Consider the following 18,839-nt stretch of genomic DNA (forward strand, 5'->3'; position numbering starts at 1 on the left):
TATAGACAGTTGTGTGCCTTTCCAAATCATGTCCAATCAATTGAATTTACCAGAAGGTGGACTCCAATCAAGTTGTTGTAGAAACATATCAAGGATGATCAATGGATACAGGATGCACCTGAGCTAAATTGAGTCTCATAGCTAAAGGGTCTGAATACTTACATAAGGTATTTCAGTTATTTGTACTACATTTGCAAACATTTATAAAAAACTGTTTTTGCTTTGTCATTATGGGGTACTGTGTGTACATTGCTGAGAGAAAGAATTAAATCCAGCTTAGAATAATGCTGTAACGCTAACAAAATGTGGCTAAAGTGAAGGTTTTGAATACTTTCCGAATGCATTGAATACATACACTACAGAAATAAAAGATTCCTAGAGTATCCTTTAGGGGTTCTTTAAATTGAAACTGGTGGGGGAACCCCTCTAAATTCTTTGAAGAACCCTTTAAAAGTTCTTCAAAGAACCCCTTTTAACAGATCCTTGCAGAACCTTTTGGGGTTCTTTTTGTAACTAACCCCCTCCCGTTATTTTTAATATGAATAACAGTAACACAATACTTTAGTTGTCAGTGCTTGTGATTTTAGTGGCAAAGCAGAATTAAAATATCTAAATATGAGGTAAACTCCCATCAGAGCCCCAAGTCCAATGGGTATATTCTCTGGCATGTTGATGTTAATGTGTTCATGTTCTCCATAGCCAGAATGATTTTGTAGTGCATGGTGATCGAACAGGTTACCAGTTATATTTATCAGAGGCATAGAGAAAAATGTAATTATACAGATGAATGACAAAACATGCACACGACAGTATTCATGTGGTAAATGTGAATAAAAAAATATTTTGATAATGGTTTTCATACACATACCTTGTCCATAATGTAGAGGCCTATGGGATATTTATTGAAGAGGTAAGGGAGGAGCATGGTAAATGTGATCTGCATAAAATACCAACTGAACTACCTTTGTATGTCTCATCTGTATACCTGCAGACACAGACACAAAAGTGAGCAGTTCAGTCATCTGCACCCAATACAGCTAGCCTTCAACATACTCTTATAGCCTACATCTTCTTACCTCTGTTGATTGATATCCAGAAATTTGACAAACTGACTTGTTGGAAAGGTGGCATCCTATGATGGTGCCACGTTGAATGTCCCTAAGCGCTCCATGTTCTGACTATGGAGATTGTATGGCCATGTGCTTGATTTTATACGCCCTTCACCAACAGGTGTAGCTGAAATACCCGAATCCGCTAATTTGAAGGGGAGTCCACATACTTTCGTATATATAGTGTACCTTAAGTGTTGGAATGGGTGCTTCAGAAATCAGCAGTACATCCTTCTCAACAATTAACTCTGGGAGCCTGAGAGAATGGAGATTAAAACTTGAACTCCAAATAGCAGGGTCACACGAAACTGGCATTTTCAAACGCATGCATTCTGACAATGACTCAAGTCTTTATTCATTTCAAAGTGGAAACATAAAACGCAACAAGGCACTCAGGTGCAGAGGACAGCAAATACAGCTTCATTTCTCCTCTTAAGCAATAAATAAGTACTACTATGACTGTACTATTACTGTGTAAACATGTGGTTAGTCCCATTGTACTAGGACTACCCAAAACCTAGTCAACTGTTAAAAAGGCACTAACGTATACCATAGTATCTATAAATATCTGCCCCCTAAAAATATTTCATATCACACCAGACAGGACATTTTTTTGCACTTCTGTAGACATGGTTAGACATTCAGTCAAAAGACAAACTACTAAAACAATGTTGCAAATTACTTAAATTTAAAAAAAAGAAACCCTCATTCTACATGTGCAGAAACTCAAAATGCTTAGCTAGATTTTGGCTCGTTATTGTCATCATCTTGCATGTCTGTAGACAACATGGAGAGACAAGTCACAAATACAATAGTAATGTGGGAAATTGCTTATCCGCTTATGTAGAACACACTATAAGTGCATCAACGCTAAACGCTTAGCTAGCTGAACTAAGTGTGCTGTTGCGTAATGTATAGAAGTGAAAGTACAGTTCATGAAAGTACCGTGGACATGACGTAAAATCTCAAGTGTTTGCTGTTCACTTTTATTCCAATCATTAAATTCATATTGGTACCATGACAACTGACAAGAAAATAACTTAAAGGTAATACCAAACCCGTTGCCTGTTATTCTGCCATTCTACCTCACAGCACTAATCTAACCATTATTAAGTTGACTTTAAAAACAGAAAGAACCCCCCTGAAAAAAAAGTAGAATATAGCTCTAGCATAAATTAATCTGTTGAAATGACATTCTATTCAACCTCCATGTCTGATACGTCCAGCTCCCCGTCTGATTTCACTGGGGTGAGTTGCAGAGATTGTGAAGTTCCTGGCACTTCTGTTTCTGGGGCAGTATCTGTGGTCAGAGTCACCAACTCCTGGATCTCTTCAGCTGGGGGAGTAGGCTGCTTCTCGGCAACTAAAATCGAGGATCAATTCAATTTACAGGCATTTAAGAAGGCAAGCAATTAAGACAATCAAGAAATTCTGCCAATCAGGGCCTAAAAATGAAAACCCGCCACCTGCCAAATGTGGGTGGACTTTAGCATTGGCGGGTAAGATGTCCATTTCATCAGCCACGTTGGTGGGTGGTCAGGCGTCCACAGTGTCACCATTTCACTTGCGTGTGAATAAAAAAAACATTAAAAAATTAAATTGTCAAGTATGATCACATTTTAGCAAAATAAATGCTGCTGTATCAGTTTAAGTATTTCTGCCATTTTGTTTCATAGCTGGTAAATTAAACCGCACAAGGTCAAACAACCGCACAAATCCTAATATTGCCTATCCCACGACAACACTAACTGGCTGGCGGCTGTGCTCACGTGACAAGGGAAACATTTTTAGTAGCACTGCGCACAGGTGTAAAAGTTGGTCTAATTTACTTTAAAACAAAAGTCCACTGAAGTGAGACTTTGTTCTTCTGTTTCTTGGCTATTTACAAGCTAGGTTGTTTTTCAATGTTTGAGTATGAACTGTTTGGGAAGAGAAGACAAAGCGGCTACTAGTTGGACTCAATCTCACAGGCACAAGCATGACGAGTAGCATTACCATCTCGCCCTCTTAAGGATCAGACCCTTTAAAAAAAAAAATTGCCTAAAATGACAAACCCAAATCTAACTGCCTGTAGCTCAGGACCTGAAGCAAGGATATGCATATTCTTGATACCATTTGAAAGGAAACACTTAAGGTTTGTGGAAATGTGAAATGAATGTAGGAGAATAACACATTAGATCTGATAAAAGATAATACAAAATAAGTTTTGTTTACATCATCTTTGAAATGCAAGAGATAAGCCACAATGCATTATTCCAGTTTAGGCGCAATTTGGATTTTGGGCACTAAATGGCAGCAGTGTATGTGCATAGTTTTAAACTGCTCCAATGAACCATTGCATTACTGTTCAAAATGTATCAAGTCTGCTCAAAATGTGCCTAATTGGCTTATTGATACATTTGAGTACATAACCGTGCACTCTTCAAACAATAACATGGTATTATTTCAATGTAATAGCTACTGTAAAATGAACAGAGCAGTTAGATAACAAGAATTTAAAGCTTTCTGCCCATATCAGATATGTCTGTGTCCTGGGAAATTCTCTTGTTACTTACAACCTCATGCTAATCACATTAGTTCAACCATGAACATTGTCTCATCTGATATTTTGGTTAAATGTAATTAAACAATATACCACATTACTCCTGCCTAGTTTTACATTTTAGAAGCATTGCAACGCATGCTCATCCACTTGTGTTTTGTTGGTGTAATTTGTGTGAATATTTTTTTATTTGGTCTACTAAAAAAATCTGAGTGGGTGGTAGATTGTTTTAATTATCATTTTTTTAAATCAGTGGCTGGTGGCTAGTCAAGTTCCTCCACACCGATCGACAAGCCATTTACAGTGCCTTGCGAAAGTATTCGGCCCCCTTGAACTTTGCGACCTTTTGCCACATTTCAGGCTTCAAACGCAAAGATATAAAACTGTATTTTTTTGTGAAGAATCAACAAGTGGGACACAATCATGAAGTGGAACGACATTTATTGGATATTTCAAACTTTTTAACAAATCAAAAACTGAAAAATTGGGCGTGCAAAATTATTCAGCCCCCTTAAGTTAATACTTTGTAGCGCCACCTTTTGCTGCGATTACAGCTGTAATTCGCTTGGGGTATGTCTGTCAGTTTTGCACATCGAGAGACTGAATTTTTTCCCCATTCCTCCTTGCAAAACAGCTCGAGCTCAGTGAGGTTGGATGGAGAGCATTTGTGAACAGCAGTTTTCAGTTCTTTCCACAGATTCGATTGGATTCAGGTCTGGACTTTGACTTGGCCATTCTAACACCTGGATAGGTTTATTTTTGAACCATTCCATTGTAGATTTTGCTTTATGTTTTGGATCATTGTCTTGTTGGAAGACAAATCTCCATCCCAGTCTCAGGTCTTTTGCAGACTCCATCAGGTTCTTCCAGAATGGTCCTGTATTTGGCTCTATCCATCTTCATCAATTTAACCATCTTCCCTGTCCCTGCTGAAGAAAAGCAGGCCCAAACCATGATGCTGCCACCACCATGTTTGACAGTGGGGATGGTGTGTTCAGGGTGATGAGCTGTGTTGCTTTTACGCCAAACATAACATTTTGCATTGTTGCCAAAAAGTTCAATTTTGGTTTCATCTGACCAGAGCACCTTCTTCCACATGTTTGGTGTGTCTCCCAGGTGGCTTGTGGCAAACTTTAAACAACACTTTATGGATATATTTAAGAAATGGCTTTCTTGCCACTCTTCCATAAAGGCCAGATTTGTGCGATATACGACTGATTGTTGTCCTATGGACAGAGTCTCCCACCTCAGCAGTAGATCTCTGCAGTTCACCCAGAGTGATCATGTGCCTCTTGGCTGCATCTCTGATCAGTCTTCTCCTTGTATGAGCTGAAAGTTGAGGGACGGCCAGGTCTTGGTAGATTTGCAGTGGTCTGATACTCCTTCCATTTCAATATTATCGCTTGCACAGTGCTCCTTGAGATGTTTAAAGCTTGTGAAATCTTTTTGTATCCAAATCCGGCTTTAAACTTCTTCACAACAGTATCTCGGACCTGCCTGGTGTGTTCCTTGTTCTTCATGATGCTCTCTGCGCTTTTAACGGACCTCTGAGACTATCACAGTGCAGGTGCATTTATACGGAGACTTGATTACACACAGGTGGATTGTATTTATCATCGTTAGTCATTTAGGTCAACATTGGATCATTCAGAGATCCTCACTGAACTTCTGGAGAGAGTTTGCTGCACTGAAAGTAAAAGGGGCTGAATACTTTTGCACGCCCAATTTTTCAGTTTTTGATTTGTTAAAAAAGTTTGAAATATCCAATGTCGTTCCACTTCATGATTGTGTCCCACTTGTTGTTGATTCTTCCCAAAAAAATACAGTTTTATATCTTTATGTTTGAAGCCTGAAATGTGGCAAAAGGTCGCAAAGTTCAAAGGGGCCGAATACTTTCGCAAGGCACTGTATGTATGGACCTCGTTTGTGCATGGGAGCATTGTCATGCTGAAACAGAAAAGGGCTTACCCCAAACTGTTGCCACAAAGTTAGAAGCACAGAATCGTCTAGAATGTCATTGTATGCTGTAGCGTTAAGATTTCCCGTCACTGGAACTAAGGGGCCTGACCCGAACCATGAAAAACAGCCCCAGACCATTACTCCAACAAACTTCAGTTGGCACTATGCATTGGGGCAGGTAAAGTTCAAATGGCATCTGCCAAAACCAGATATGTCCGTCGGACTGCCACATGGGGAAGCGTGATTCATCACTCCAGAGAAGGCATTTCCACTGCTCCAGAGTCCAATGGCGGCGAGCTTTACACCACTCCAGCCGATGCTCTTCATTGGGCATGGTGATCGTAGACTTGTGTGCAGCTGCTCAGCCATGGAAAGCCATTTGATGAAGCTCCCGATGAACAGCGGACACTGCTTCAAGAGGCAATTTGAAACTCGATATTGAGTGTTGCAACCGAGGACAGAATTTTTTACGAGCTTCAGCACTCGCCGGTCCCGTTCTGTAAGCTTGTGTGGCCTACCACTTCGCAGCAGAGCTGTTGTTGCTCCTGGACGTTTCAACTTCACAATAACAGCACTGCCAGTTGACCAGGGCAGCTCTAGCAGGACAGAAATTAACTTACTGGTAAGGTGGCATCCTATGACGGTGCCACGTTGAAAGTCACCGAGCTCTTCATTAAGGCCATTCTACTGTCAACGTTTGTCTACGACGAGTGCAAAAAATAAAGGGAACACTTAAACAAAACAATGTAACTCCAAGTCAATCACACTTCTGTGAAATCAAACTGTCCACTTAGGAAGCAACACTGATTGACAATAAATTTCACATGCTGTTGTGCAAATGGAGTAGACAACAGGTGGAAATTATAGGCAATTAGCATGACATCCCCAATAAAGGAGTGGTTCTGCAGGTGGTGACCACAGACCACTTCTCAGTTCCTATGCTTCCTGGCTGATGTTTTGGTCACTTTTGAATGCTGGCGGTGCTTTCACTCTAGTGGTAGCATGAGACGAAGTCTAAAACCCACACAGGTGGCTCAGGTAGTGCAGCTCATCCAGGATGGAACATCAATGCAAGCTGTGGCAAGAAGGTTTGCTGTGTCTGTCAGCGTAGTGTCCAGAGCATGGAGGCGCTACCAGGAGACAGGCCAGTACATCAGGAGACGTGGAGGAGGCCGTAGGAGGGCAACAACATAGCAGCCTGCTACCTCAGTCTTTGTGCAAGGAGGAGCAGGAGGGCACTGCCAGAGCCCTGCAAAATGACCTCCAGCAGGCCACAAATGTGCATGTGTCTGCTCAAACGGTCAGAAACAGACTCCATGAGGGTGGTATATAAGGGCCTGACGTCCACAGGTGGGGGTTGTGCTTACAGCCCAACACCGTGCAGGACGTTTGACATTTGCCAGGGAACACCAAGATTGGCAAATTCGCCACTGGCGCCCTTGTGCTCTTCACAGATGAAAGCAGGTTCACACTGAGAACGTGACAGAGGAGACAGAGTCTGGAGACGCCGTGGACAACGTTCTGCTGCCTGCAACATCCTCCAGCATGACCGGTTTGGCTTGGGTCAGTCATGTGTGGGGTGGCATTTCTTTGGGGGGCCGCACAGCCCTCCATGTGCTTGCCAGAGGTAGCCTGACTGCCATTAGGTACCGAGATGAGATCCTCAGACACCTTGTGAGACCATATGCTGGTGCGGTTGGCCCTGGGTTCCTCCTAATGCAAGACCATGCTAGACCTCGTGGCTGGAGTGTGTCAGCAGTTCCTGCAAGAGTAAGGCATTGATGCTATGGACTGGCCCGCCCGTTCCCCAGACCTGAATCCAATTGAGCACATCTGGGACATCATGTCTCGCTCCATCCACCAACGCCACGTTGCACCACAGACTGTCCAGGAGTTGGCGGATGCTTTAGTCCAGGTCTGGGAGGAGATCCCTCAGGAGACCATCCGCCACCTCATCAGGAGCATGCCCAGGCATTGTAGGGAGGTCATACAGGCACGTGGAGGCCACACACAGCCTCATTTTGACTTGTTTTAAGGACATTACATTAAAGTTGGATCAGCCTGTAGTGTGGTTTTCCACTTTAATTTTGAGTGTCACTCCAAATCCAGACCTCCATGGGTTGATAAATTTGATTTCCATTGATAATTTGTGTGATTTTGTTGTCAGCACATTCAACTATGTAAAGAAAAAAATATTTAACAAGAATATTTCATTCATTCAGATCTAGGATGTTTTATTTTAATGTTCCCTTTAATTTTTTTGAGCAGTGTATTTGGGAACAAGAATGATGAGGTTGCGCAGACATACCTGCAGTAGCGGGGCTCTCATCAGCTTCAGGGGCAGGTGCTGGTTCTACGGGTGCTGGTTCTACAGGTGTTGGCGATGTTGGTATGGGTGCGTGTGAGGGCATCTTTGCCTCAGCAGTGACCTCAGAGAGTCGGGGGGCTTGGGGTCTGGTCTTTCTCGCAGGATTGAGGACATAACAATATGCACATCTGAAGGCTGAAACGAGACACATAAACCACCATGCCCAAAGCGACTGTCAACTGAGTGATTGTCATACATTTCCATGTAGACACAGATTCATGTATAATGAAAATGAAACCAATGATATTCCAAGAAGAATTGAGTCAAAGACGCATAAACTCATCAGATCGATGGGTTACACTCGTTTGCATAGTCAATCTAGATGGGCTCTTTTTGCTTACAGAGGCTTGTAGTGGCAGAGGCTTTTAAGAGCCTGATGATATACGGCACTGCCAAATGCTAGAGGGCAAATGAAGGCGCGGTGTTTGATGGAGACTGACAGAGTCGTGTTTCTCTAAATCTTACCAACATATTCAAATTCCTCTTTTAATGCCATGCCATTATGGGTGAGACACTGCTGGCATATGAGGGCATATCTGGAGGGAGAAAATAATCTGTTAGAATGCATACATGCAATGAAATTAATAAAGATAATTTAGCTGTATTTAAACATAGCAATTGTCACTAGAAATACATTCAACTGTAAATTCCTATAGCGCTTACATCTGCACAAATACATATTTGATTTCCAAAAGCAAATATTTGGGTGACACTCAAGCAGAAGCAACATTTTACCTATTCTGAGGGCCATCGCCAACAAAGTACTCAATGACCCTGTCCATGGTGCCTCTATCCCGGGGGAGAACAGGTCTGGCCAAGGGTGGGCCTGGAGGGTGCATTCCTGTTATGGCAGACACACATGCACATTAGCTGCACAAAGTCTGTTCTCAAACACAAATCGTCACACTGCGCCAGAGGAGAAGAAACCAGACAAATCTAGTTAGCGGCAGAGGACCGTGATAAACGGTTGATACGGACAGGTTTTAATAATGACTTGGAAATGGATCTCACTTGCAAAGCACTTGAACGAGAATCCCTGCTGTGTTGCTGAGCAGTAATTAATATAATCTAACATCAAGAGCAATCATAGGAAGATGACTGGTCATTTCTGGGAGACTTGGCAAAGTCTCAGCTTCCTGCTGCTTATTCATTTACCAACATATGGAAACTCTGTGGTGACTCTTTCTATCAAATTGCTTTTCACTTTCAATTTTCCACAAAAGTGCCTGAGTTTCGAGCCATATGAAACATTTGCATGGTGTGCCTATGCCAAACGCAATTTCACCTGGCCAATAGAAAGGCATTTAGTAACATTTCAGTACCAATGCCCAGAGAACAAATGCCGGCCTACCTAATTAATCATAGTTAAAGTGATCTTGGCTCTTGTACACCTCAGTTGGCATTCCACATGGCAATTACACCATGTTGCTTTCTCTGGGAAAGCAAACAGTCTTTAACAGTTTGCCCTCTTTCGCATTTCCTATGAAGTGTCCAAGGCCAGACCGCATGTTTACATAAGAGTAAATATACACTTAACATAAACTGACATTAGCTAGGTTTCCATCCAATGGGCGACAGATTTTAATGTTGTAAAAGATTGTAAAAATCTGCATAAAAACTACATAGGCGTTTTCCCACAAGATGACCCATCAAACTGACTTGTTGTGGATAAATGGTTGTGCGTGTTGATGTAGTGCACATAAAAATTACTTCTGCGGTTAAATTCCTATGTACCTAATAAAAAAATACAAGTTAAATGGCTTCAAATCGTATTTTCAACTTTACTACTGGTTGTCACAACAAATGTGTTGGAAAGCAAATGAGCCCACGCTGGTCTTCGCGCATGTGCTCTAGCCAACAGCGGATTTCACATGACTGGGCATGAGCGCAAGCATGGGTGGGCCTGGGAGAGCATAGCCAATCAGAATTAGTCCCCCACCACAAAAGGTCTTTATTACAGACAGAAATAGTCCTCAGTTTCATCAGATGTCTGGTTGGCTGGTCTCAGACAATCCTGCATGTGAAGATGCCGGATGTGGAGGTCCTGGGTTGGTTACACGTGGTCTGCACTTGTGAGGCTGGTTGGACATACTGCCAAATTCTCTAAAATGACATTGTAGGCAGTTTATGGTAGAAAGACTAACATTAAATTCTCTGGCAAGAGCTCTGGCAGACATTCCTGCAGTCAGCATGCCAATTGCAAAAGTGTGGCATTGTATTGTGTGACAAAAATGCACATTTTAGAGTGGCCTTTTGTCCTCCGCACAAGGTGCACCTGTGTAATGATCCTGCAGTTTTATCAGCTTCTTGATATGACACCTGTCAGGTGGTTGGATTATCTTGGCAATGGGAAGTCTCACTAATAGGGATATAAACAAATTTGTGCCCAATTTGAGAGAAATGAGCTTTTTATGCTTATAGAAAATTTCTTTGATCATTTATTCCAGCTCATGAAACCAACACTCCACTTGTTGTGTTTATATTTTTGTTCAGTATAATTTCTTCTGTAGCCTAATGAAGAAAAAGCTTTCCAGAGTTGTAGTGTGAATACCACACAACATATCGCGTGACTCCAAGTTTACTTCCATTTAATATTAGATCAATATATGCGCATTAAGGCATTTCCACCACCATTTCTTGCATAATTAATTTTACAGACAAAAAGACGCCACCTTGTCTAGCGTATTTTGTTTTGTCTACATTTGGAAAGTTTAAGGCCTGTCCTTCAGGCCTGTCATGACTTCTTTTAATCCTACATGTACTTCACTCGTATAAAAAGGTTTGATGGAAACCTGGCTAGTGTCCGGTTTATTTTGGAATAACCCTTTGTCGTGAGAATTTTTTGTTTGTTTTTGAACTGGAACAAATTTGATGCTGCAAATGGCCCTAAAATCTAGGTACAATTTCACACCTATTGACTTTGTTAACCATTATCGCCTCTTCTCTGGAGCAAGCTTGACCTTCGGTTTGTTTTACGGCAAACCCTACTATAATGGATTCAAATACTACAATTAATTGGTCATAACTACCATTTGTAAAACAAACTGTCACACCGGTACAGTAAAAAAAATGTTTTTTTAATGTTTTTATTAAAAGAGTCCCATCCCTGAAGGACTGGTGAGACAGGGATGGGTAAATCACCTTAAAAATCGACCACATTATGATGTGGTCCCCGTGTGCAGCTAACTCACCCACTCCTGGAACAGGTGTGCCAGGGGTCATGGGCCTCTTCATCAAGCTCTGCTGAGCAGCCTCAGCAGACAGGATTCTCTCTGGGGGTCCTCCAGGAGCTGAGTGGAGGGGCGGTCCTGCATGGGTGGCCCCTGGTGCCAGAAGAGGACGTGCTGCAGCAGGAGTCACCGCCACCGGGGGCCGAGGAGTGACATACCGCTGACGGAGTTCTAATGGAGGAAACAATGCAGGGATTATGTTTATCAGTGGTCTGCAACGCAAGCACATGAAAGGCCTTAAAATATCTAGCCAACTATATTACCTTGGCCAGGTTTTGGAGTCATAGGTGTTCCACTTGGAATGGATTCTGGCACCTTCAAATTGGAAACAAGATTAAGAAGGATAGTGTCAAGGTTAATTATAGCAGCGGGGAATTAGTGGGAAAGAATTAGTGGGCTCAGAGGAAGATGGAATACTCACCTTTGTCTTTGAATCAGGATCAAATCTCTCCAGAATAATTTTTGCGGTTTTATATGTTTCAGTCTCCATCACCTCTAGAAGCTGTTGGACAAAAGCAGTTCATATTTTCAATGTAAAAGGAAATGAAAAGGGCAAATAAAGCACAAATTGAAAGTCAGGTTGATTTGTGACACCTGTTTGGGTTATTTAAAAAAATGTAAAAGTAAAATTCAGTCAAACATCATAGTATTCGTCTTCAGGCAAGCATTGAAGCAAGGATTGGTGTTCCTGTTAACCCCTTTGACTACGCAGGTTTTTATTCAAGACGCTTGTGTTTGATCTGTTAATTGACTAATGATGTTATGACATGTCACCATTCCATACATTTAATTCTGTTCAAATCCAATGAGTAATGAAGACATCAATGATGACTAATGTCGTACCTTCCATAACATCATTAATCAAATTAAAAAGAGCATGTAAACACACTAATTGATTTCTTGAAATAATGAACTGCTTTAAAAACAGGTGGGTCCTACGATCCACATCTATCCTGTCATGCATCTGCACAGATCCGGGCCCATAAACACAAAGCGTCTCAGAGTAGGCGTGCTGATCTAAGACCTGTTCATACAAATCTTATTCATTATGATCTAAAAGACAAATCTGATGCTAGATCAGCACTCCTACTCTGAGAAGCTTTGTGGATACAGGCCCAAGTCTTTACAATGGCTGGAAAAATGTAAAACATATCAATGATGCGTTGGTGTTTGAAGTATGTGGATATTCTCAACTAGATGTTTCTTCTTCAGTCTTATGAAACTCCACAAAATGAGCTACCTACAAAAGTCAAAATGGCAGCCAGACTGACATTCTATCACTGCATTGTAAAATGTTTTTGAAAATAAGTGTCCGTAGTATGCCCACACCCTTTAAAAAAGGCCCAATGCAGCCATTTAATTTTTTTTTTTTTTACATCAGTATCAAATCATTCCTGGTTACCAATTAAGTACCTTATTGCGATAGATTTCCATTTAAAAAAACAATGGGCAAAAATAGCTTTTTAGCAAAACTATTGCTCAAGAAATAATTTTGTTAGGGCTATCCGAGACTGGTTTGAATGGGGAGGGGAAAACCAAAAACTAGCTTTTGGCAGAGAGGTTTGTAACGCTTGGTATAGTGGGGCGGCAGGTGGCCTAGTGGTTAGAGCATTGGGCCAAGGATAGGGCTCCGACGAGGTTGTGACACCAGGAATTAAAGAGTGTAGCAAATTTGGGGGCCTGACAAGGTAAAAAATCTGTTGTTCTGCCCCTGAACAACACAGTTAACCCACTGTTCCTAGGCCAACATTGTAAATAAGAATTTGTTTAACTGACTTGTCTAGTTAAATTAAAAATAAAATACAATTGTTCTATTAACCAATTTTCTGCATGGTGATGTCACCATGGAAAGCAGAAACTCCCACCAATGAAAAACTGCTGATTAGAAAGGTCCTGCGTAGATTGTATTTTCAACAAGCAACTATCAGGAAATAACGCTGATCAAAAATGTTAACACTTTTACAGTCTTAGTTTCATCAGCTGTACAATCTGATATAAAACTGAAATAAATTGACTGCATTGGGCCTTTAAAGCTGGAATCTTTAATGGTAAAACAGCCCTGTCAGTTTGCGATATTACACCAAAGAAGTTAATGCAAACAACAACCACCGTTTTATGTACTGCATAAATATTTTGCAATGCTGCACGACGCTCCTTTTAAAGATAAGGGATCAGCTATGGTGGGATTCTAAATTGCGGTCTAGACAATGTTCACCCAATCAAAGCAACCCTGTAAAAAAGTGAACATACCATTTTTCGTTTTTGTGATTTGAGGTCCTCCAATTTTTCATCTGAAACAAAAAAACGACATTTGAGTGATTACACCAAAAGCAGAATGTCAAGTAAAATTGTATTAGTCACATGCGCCAAATACAACAGATTTAGCAGACCTTAGTGAAATGCTTACTTACGATCCCCTAACCAACAATGCAGTAAAAAAATGAAAAGACTACATATAGATAACAGAAATGAGCAGTTGTGTCATAATAATGATGAGGCAAGGTAAATAAAGTTCAAAGCACATACTGTTTTTTTCTGTTCTTCTTTTAAAAAGAGTGAGCAGCCCCTTTCGAAGGAGCCATACACTGTTGAAAGAAATATTAGAACCTCAATTGCAGGTTCAGTAACGAACTATTAGTAGTTAAGCAATCCATTTCTTTAGAAATGTTTTTAAACAGCTATACTTACAATAGTGGAAATACAACAAAAGGAAGGACCAATATGACCTTTCCAATCATCTGTTCAGGGAGGTACCAAAGATACACAATTATGCTAGCCATCAGGTAAAGAAGAGATGAGTACTGAAGCAGTCTCCACACCCATAACTTCAACTGTTTTTGATACAGTTCTTGACATTCCTCACAAGCCTGGATATCCTGTAAAAAACAATGATCATGTTCCTCAAAAACAAAAAAAAACACATTGAATATAGCCCAGCTCTCTCTCACTATAAACTGACAAGACGTTTAGCATTCCCAAATTATAATACTAATATCAGAACTTTTAGTTATCCAACATAACCCTATGGCTACAATTATGTCAATACTGTACCTCATGTGTATGATTAATACATAAACAACCAGCATAAAGCCAAACATCAATACAATATAAGTGTTGGAACCTGGACTGTGGCGTAACATTTGGAAACATGACTTTTCCACCCTTCCTCCTGTGATCTTGACAAAAGCCTATGTATTCAATGCAGGCTTAAATCAGACTGCATTGCCAACTTATCTTTCCTTTATATTTAGATGGAAAGGAAACACCTTTGGTTCTCGGTGTTGATTAACCTCACCCCCAAAAATATCAGTTGGTGGACAGCGTAGCGACCTATCCTCCGCTGGTGCTAGGAAACATGTGTGTCTGTCACTCCACTGGACATTGGTTCCAGTGGTCTAAACCTCGAGCGAGACAGGATCTGTATAATGTAATAAGGTCAATCTCTAGTCTAGAGCAAGTTCCCAAAATACTCTTGATCAACGTCATCTTGAGGGAGTGTAGCCTCTGAGGCTAAATATATTTTTTCAAAAAGCAGAAACACATACCTTATCAATTCCTTCCAAAACCTCTACAGTTGATGGCTTAGTCTGTCCAAAGAAAAATAAATGAGATGCAATTAGAGATTGAAGACATGCATTGAGTTCAGTTTTAAGAAAGCAGGGTACCATCCATAGGTTATGACCATTGAAGCATAGGCTTATTTTCTGGAATTTTGAGGGTCCCTACATTGTCTTCCAGTTTGCATAAGTTCAAAGTACTGCATGTTCCCACCAAATGTTCCCATTCAGAACACAACTTGTGTGAAAAATAGTACTGTCAATTCATCTAGATGTGCAGATTGTTGCTTCTCTTTGAGAAATGCAAGAGAAGTATTGCATCATTGTAGTATTTAAATTTTAAAAAACTTGATGAACAAAACTTTCATTCAAAAGCAATTGCATTTCCACTTGTTGTATAAAATATGCTGTTCCTAAATTACAGGACATAGCTGGGGCCACTAATACAAATAAAAGCACTCTCTGTTGTACGTCACTTTGGATAAAATTGTCTGCTAAACCGTATATAGGCCTATAGTATCATCATTACATTTACCATTATCATGTTGATATATAACAATGCTATTGTCCATTACCCCATAAAACAGCATTTGTTTTTAGGAAGTGCTAAATAGTAAAGCCATAACATGTGAAAGCAGAGGTTTTTGTATCTTTCCTGTCCCATGCGTGGACATATTGCACTAAACAGATCTCAAACAAGTGAACGATCACTAGACTTGAATTACATATCGGCCAATGAGTATCACCCACACATTCTCCTCTATACTGGAAGAAAATGACAATGTTATTTCAGACATATGCACTGCCAAGCAATGTAGACAGACCGAGTCAACTAATCCCTTTCACGATTTAACATCCAATGAAAGATATTCAGTAATGTCAATAACACCACAGCAGCTTATGCATAATACATCTTGTGTGTTCGTGAGCATTGCAGAACACTTCTTTAATGCTGCACTATTTAAATGTCAAACAAGTTACGCCATACATTCTATAGCAGGGATGGGCAACTTTGATGGGGGTGCGGGCCACACATTTTGAACTCACAGGGCCTGCAGTGGCTCTGCATACCCCACAGCCATAACACACACGCAGTCAACTGATTTGTGCAGATAAACTACTTCACTCTTAACTAAATGCGTTATACTAGTACCTAGGACAAGCCCATAAGTGAAATTTGGTTGCTCTCCCCTCAGGATAATTATTTTGTTTTAAAGTATATTTCTACACATTTTTTCCATGGGGTGTATAGAAAGTTATAATAAAGCAGTTTAACATCGAATTCCCTGCAATTCCACAAATTTTGCCATGCTAAAGTAAAGACTTTGTGCATCTCTAGGCGATGAACTACCGCTTCCCTGGGTCATTTCATGTGTGTATCTGAGCTATTGCAGTTTAAGCAGGCAGCAGTTGGGCCGGTATGACGTAGCATTACGATAAGGCTGCGCTCACTACACTGGAAGTAAACAGGAATAGGCCTTTAAGATCTCAAAAACATCTATCATACATGTTAGATTTCAATACTGGCCCATGTCATAATGCAGGTTGAACATGGTGAGAATGTAGACTCCTAAATTGACAGTGTAGTTTGTTTAGACGATTTTACAGCTAACTAGCTACTTCACGTGCAGATATTGACTTTGGTATTATTGCGTGTGGCTACGTACCTAGCTAGCTAGCCCATAGAGAGCATTGCCAGGTTTTGTAGTAAACTTCAGCTGCAACAGATTTCCACAACAATTTTCACATTGCTACCAACCTTATAAATGACAAAATGAAAGATATTGTCCTCACATAGTGTTATGGAACACTGTAAATGATAGGAATTTTTCCTTTAATAGGTTATCAGAGAGACTGACAAAAAAAGAAAAAAAATCAATGGGGTCCCCTGGAAGTCAGGGCCCTGGGCACATGGCCAGTCAGTATAAGGCCATGAGTACTACAAATTTAGATAACAGGCTAGACTAACTTCCCAATCAACATTTCTTTAGCTGACATGGGTATTTGAGTGACCAACATCAGCAAAAAACTGATGCACAACCAAATTTCAAAATTGCACCTTGTGTATTCTACTATTCTAACTCTAAACTGAGAGCCAACTAAGTTCCTAAAAATATATTGAATACGTATTCAATCCATACATATCAGTGGAGGCTGATGAGGAGAGGATGGCTCACAATAATGGCTGGAACAGAGCGAATGGAATCAAACACACTGAAGCCATATACTTGTTGTATTTGATACAATTCCACCTTTTCCACTCCGGCCATTACCACAAGCCCAGCCTCCCCAATTAAGGTGCCACCAACCTGTGATACATATCACCAAGAGGAAAACACAGGTTATGCCATACATACCCTAAACCGGGATATTACAACCCCCATGTTGAGGACCAAATGAAGTCAGTCTTTTTAGAGCCCTCTGATTTTCCAGTGGAATCTCTCTTCACCTGCTGACAAAAATGTACTGTTAGCTAATACTGCTCAGCCTACATTCCTATCAAAACAAAATATAAGCAACCAATGATTGTGCAAGGAAGGTAGCTGATAATGCATGGGTATCCAATTTACTGACACTGTAAATTCACTTGTGTGGGACTCAAGATCCATAACGTTCCCAACTTTTGAAAGCATTATTCTTGATTTACATATTGGTAAAATTACATACATTAGCTAGGTAATCCCAAATCCCAAAGTGGGTCACATGACGCATGTGTTTACCTGTCCAGGATTCATCAAGAGTGTAGCGTATGTTTTGAAGCGAGCAAGCAACAGTTCGATGCGTGTCCAAAGGCACAATAACAGAACAATTTACTATTTTGGAATGTATAGGCTCTAGCTAAGCCTCGAATAAACTAACTATAGCAGACGCACCGCACTGACGTTTGATACCTCGCTCGACCACAACGAGTTGCTGTGACGCTAGCACCACATTACCTCGTTTAATTTACGATGCATTTCTTAAATTGGTTGACGGTACCGTTCACATTGCCCAGAAAAACAAAATGCACATTGTGACATAGTCAACCAAATGTGTGCATGAAATAGCTCAACGGCACACTGCGCTGGAGTTAGCTAAGTAATAGTTAGCATGCACAAGCTAATTTAGCTAGCTAACTAGGGCTTGGCTCAGGGCAGAAGTGTTCAACATCAAGCGACATAACTCGCTAGCCAATTCGACCTTCTTGCAGAGAAGGGGAAAACTATCTAGTTAGCTACTAAATTGACCAACTCAAAAGTGTCAAGTTGCAGCGTTCTAACCATCGTTGTTCCAGTTAGCAACTTTAGCTTCATGCAACTTTAAACTAGCAGTCGCTATTTCAGCTAGACACTTTATCGTAAACGCGATTCAATATCAAGGAACACACTTTTTTCTGCAAGCACTGGGGTTGAACTAATTCTGAAGCAATTTACCTGGACAGTATTAATGTCCGAAGTTCATCTGTGACTGAAACACAATTACCACTATATTGTTGCTTATATATTAGTGGCGGAAGAACATGCGCTACCCATTTCTGACGTCAGAAGACACGCAAAAACGTGCCCCTAACCGCAGATCCAGGGTCGGTTTATGTGACTTCACATAATACCGCATACGCTGTAACGTTGACCATGCTGGCTTCATCACGTGACAGACAACTTCTTGTCAGTGAAAAAAAATGTAGCAAACTCGTAATGGCTCGTCCAAACTGTAACGTGTTGCCATAAGAGCATGTTGTTTTACTAAGTGCAAAGTACTTGGACACAATTGGGCTAATTTGGCTACCCAAAACCTCCGTTTCTAAACAATCAGCCCATAAAAATGCAAGATACATTTGAATAGTTAAAGAGCGACTGACCCATAAAAGCAAGGTACCCCTTTGAAAACGGTCTTTGTGGCATTGATATGAGTCATACACATTTATTGTAGTGTCAAAATTGACTTCAAAGTGTAAATAGGATCATTTTGGTTCCAAGTCAGTCAGTGTCTTCTAAAACGGTTTTTGGAACCTCACTGCATCACAATCAGTAAATGAAGGTTGGGTTTTGATTACAATTACGTCAACAAATCATGCCCCCTTTTGCCAAGCTCCAC

At 40.7% G+C, this 18,839-nt stretch overlaps 1 protein-coding gene across 4 annotated transcripts; it reads right to left on the bottom strand.

Annotated features, from left to right (window-relative positions):
* Positions 1-1,437: 1,437 nt before the first annotated feature.
* Positions 1,438-18,302, bottom strand: lnpa (limb and neural patterns a). Of its 4 annotated transcripts, none has more exons than XM_024405470.2 (13): positions 18,179-18,302; positions 17,123-17,217; positions 14,754-14,795; positions 13,897-14,084; positions 13,735-13,793; positions 13,459-13,499; positions 11,630-11,710; positions 11,472-11,523; positions 11,170-11,379; positions 8,714-8,819; positions 8,444-8,514; positions 7,919-8,113; positions 1,438-2,472 (listed from the first exon to the last, which is right to left on the bottom strand). In XM_024405470.2, exons 2-13 carry the CDS (start codon positions 17,147-17,149, stop codon positions 2,306-2,308), a joined length of 1,239 nt encoding a protein of 412 aa, XP_024261238.1. In that variant the 5' UTR covers positions 17,150-17,217; positions 18,179-18,302; the 3' UTR covers positions 1,438-2,305. The 4 variants fall into 4 exon arrangements, with proteins under 4 accessions (XP_024261238.1, XP_024261256.1, XP_024261247.1 ...); XM_024405488.2 differs by having other exon boundaries at positions 17,123-17,214; positions 18,179-18,297; XM_024405479.2 differs by having other exon boundaries at positions 17,123-17,214; positions 17,486-18,293.
* Positions 18,303-18,839: the final 537 nt, after the last annotated feature.

Source organism: Oncorhynchus tshawytscha, linkage group LG03, assembly GCF_018296145.1.
Source record: "Oncorhynchus tshawytscha isolate Ot180627B linkage group LG03, Otsh_v2.0, whole genome shotgun sequence".
Taxonomy (NCBI): Eukaryota; Metazoa; Chordata; class Actinopteri; order Salmoniformes; family Salmonidae; genus Oncorhynchus; species Oncorhynchus tshawytscha.

Coding starts and splice junctions, on each gene's coding strand:
- lnpa (XM_024405470.2), bottom strand. CDS start 17,149: ATGGGGGTTGTAATATCCCGGTTTAGG. Junction 13,794..13,896: donor TTTGTTGTATTTCCACTATT/GTAAGTATAGCT, acceptor TTCTTTCAACAG/TGTATGGCTCCTTCGAAAGG. Junction 2,473..7,918: donor TGAGAGCCCCGCTACTGCAG/GTATGTCTGCGC, acceptor CCTCGATTTTAG/TTGCCGAGAAGCAGCCTACT.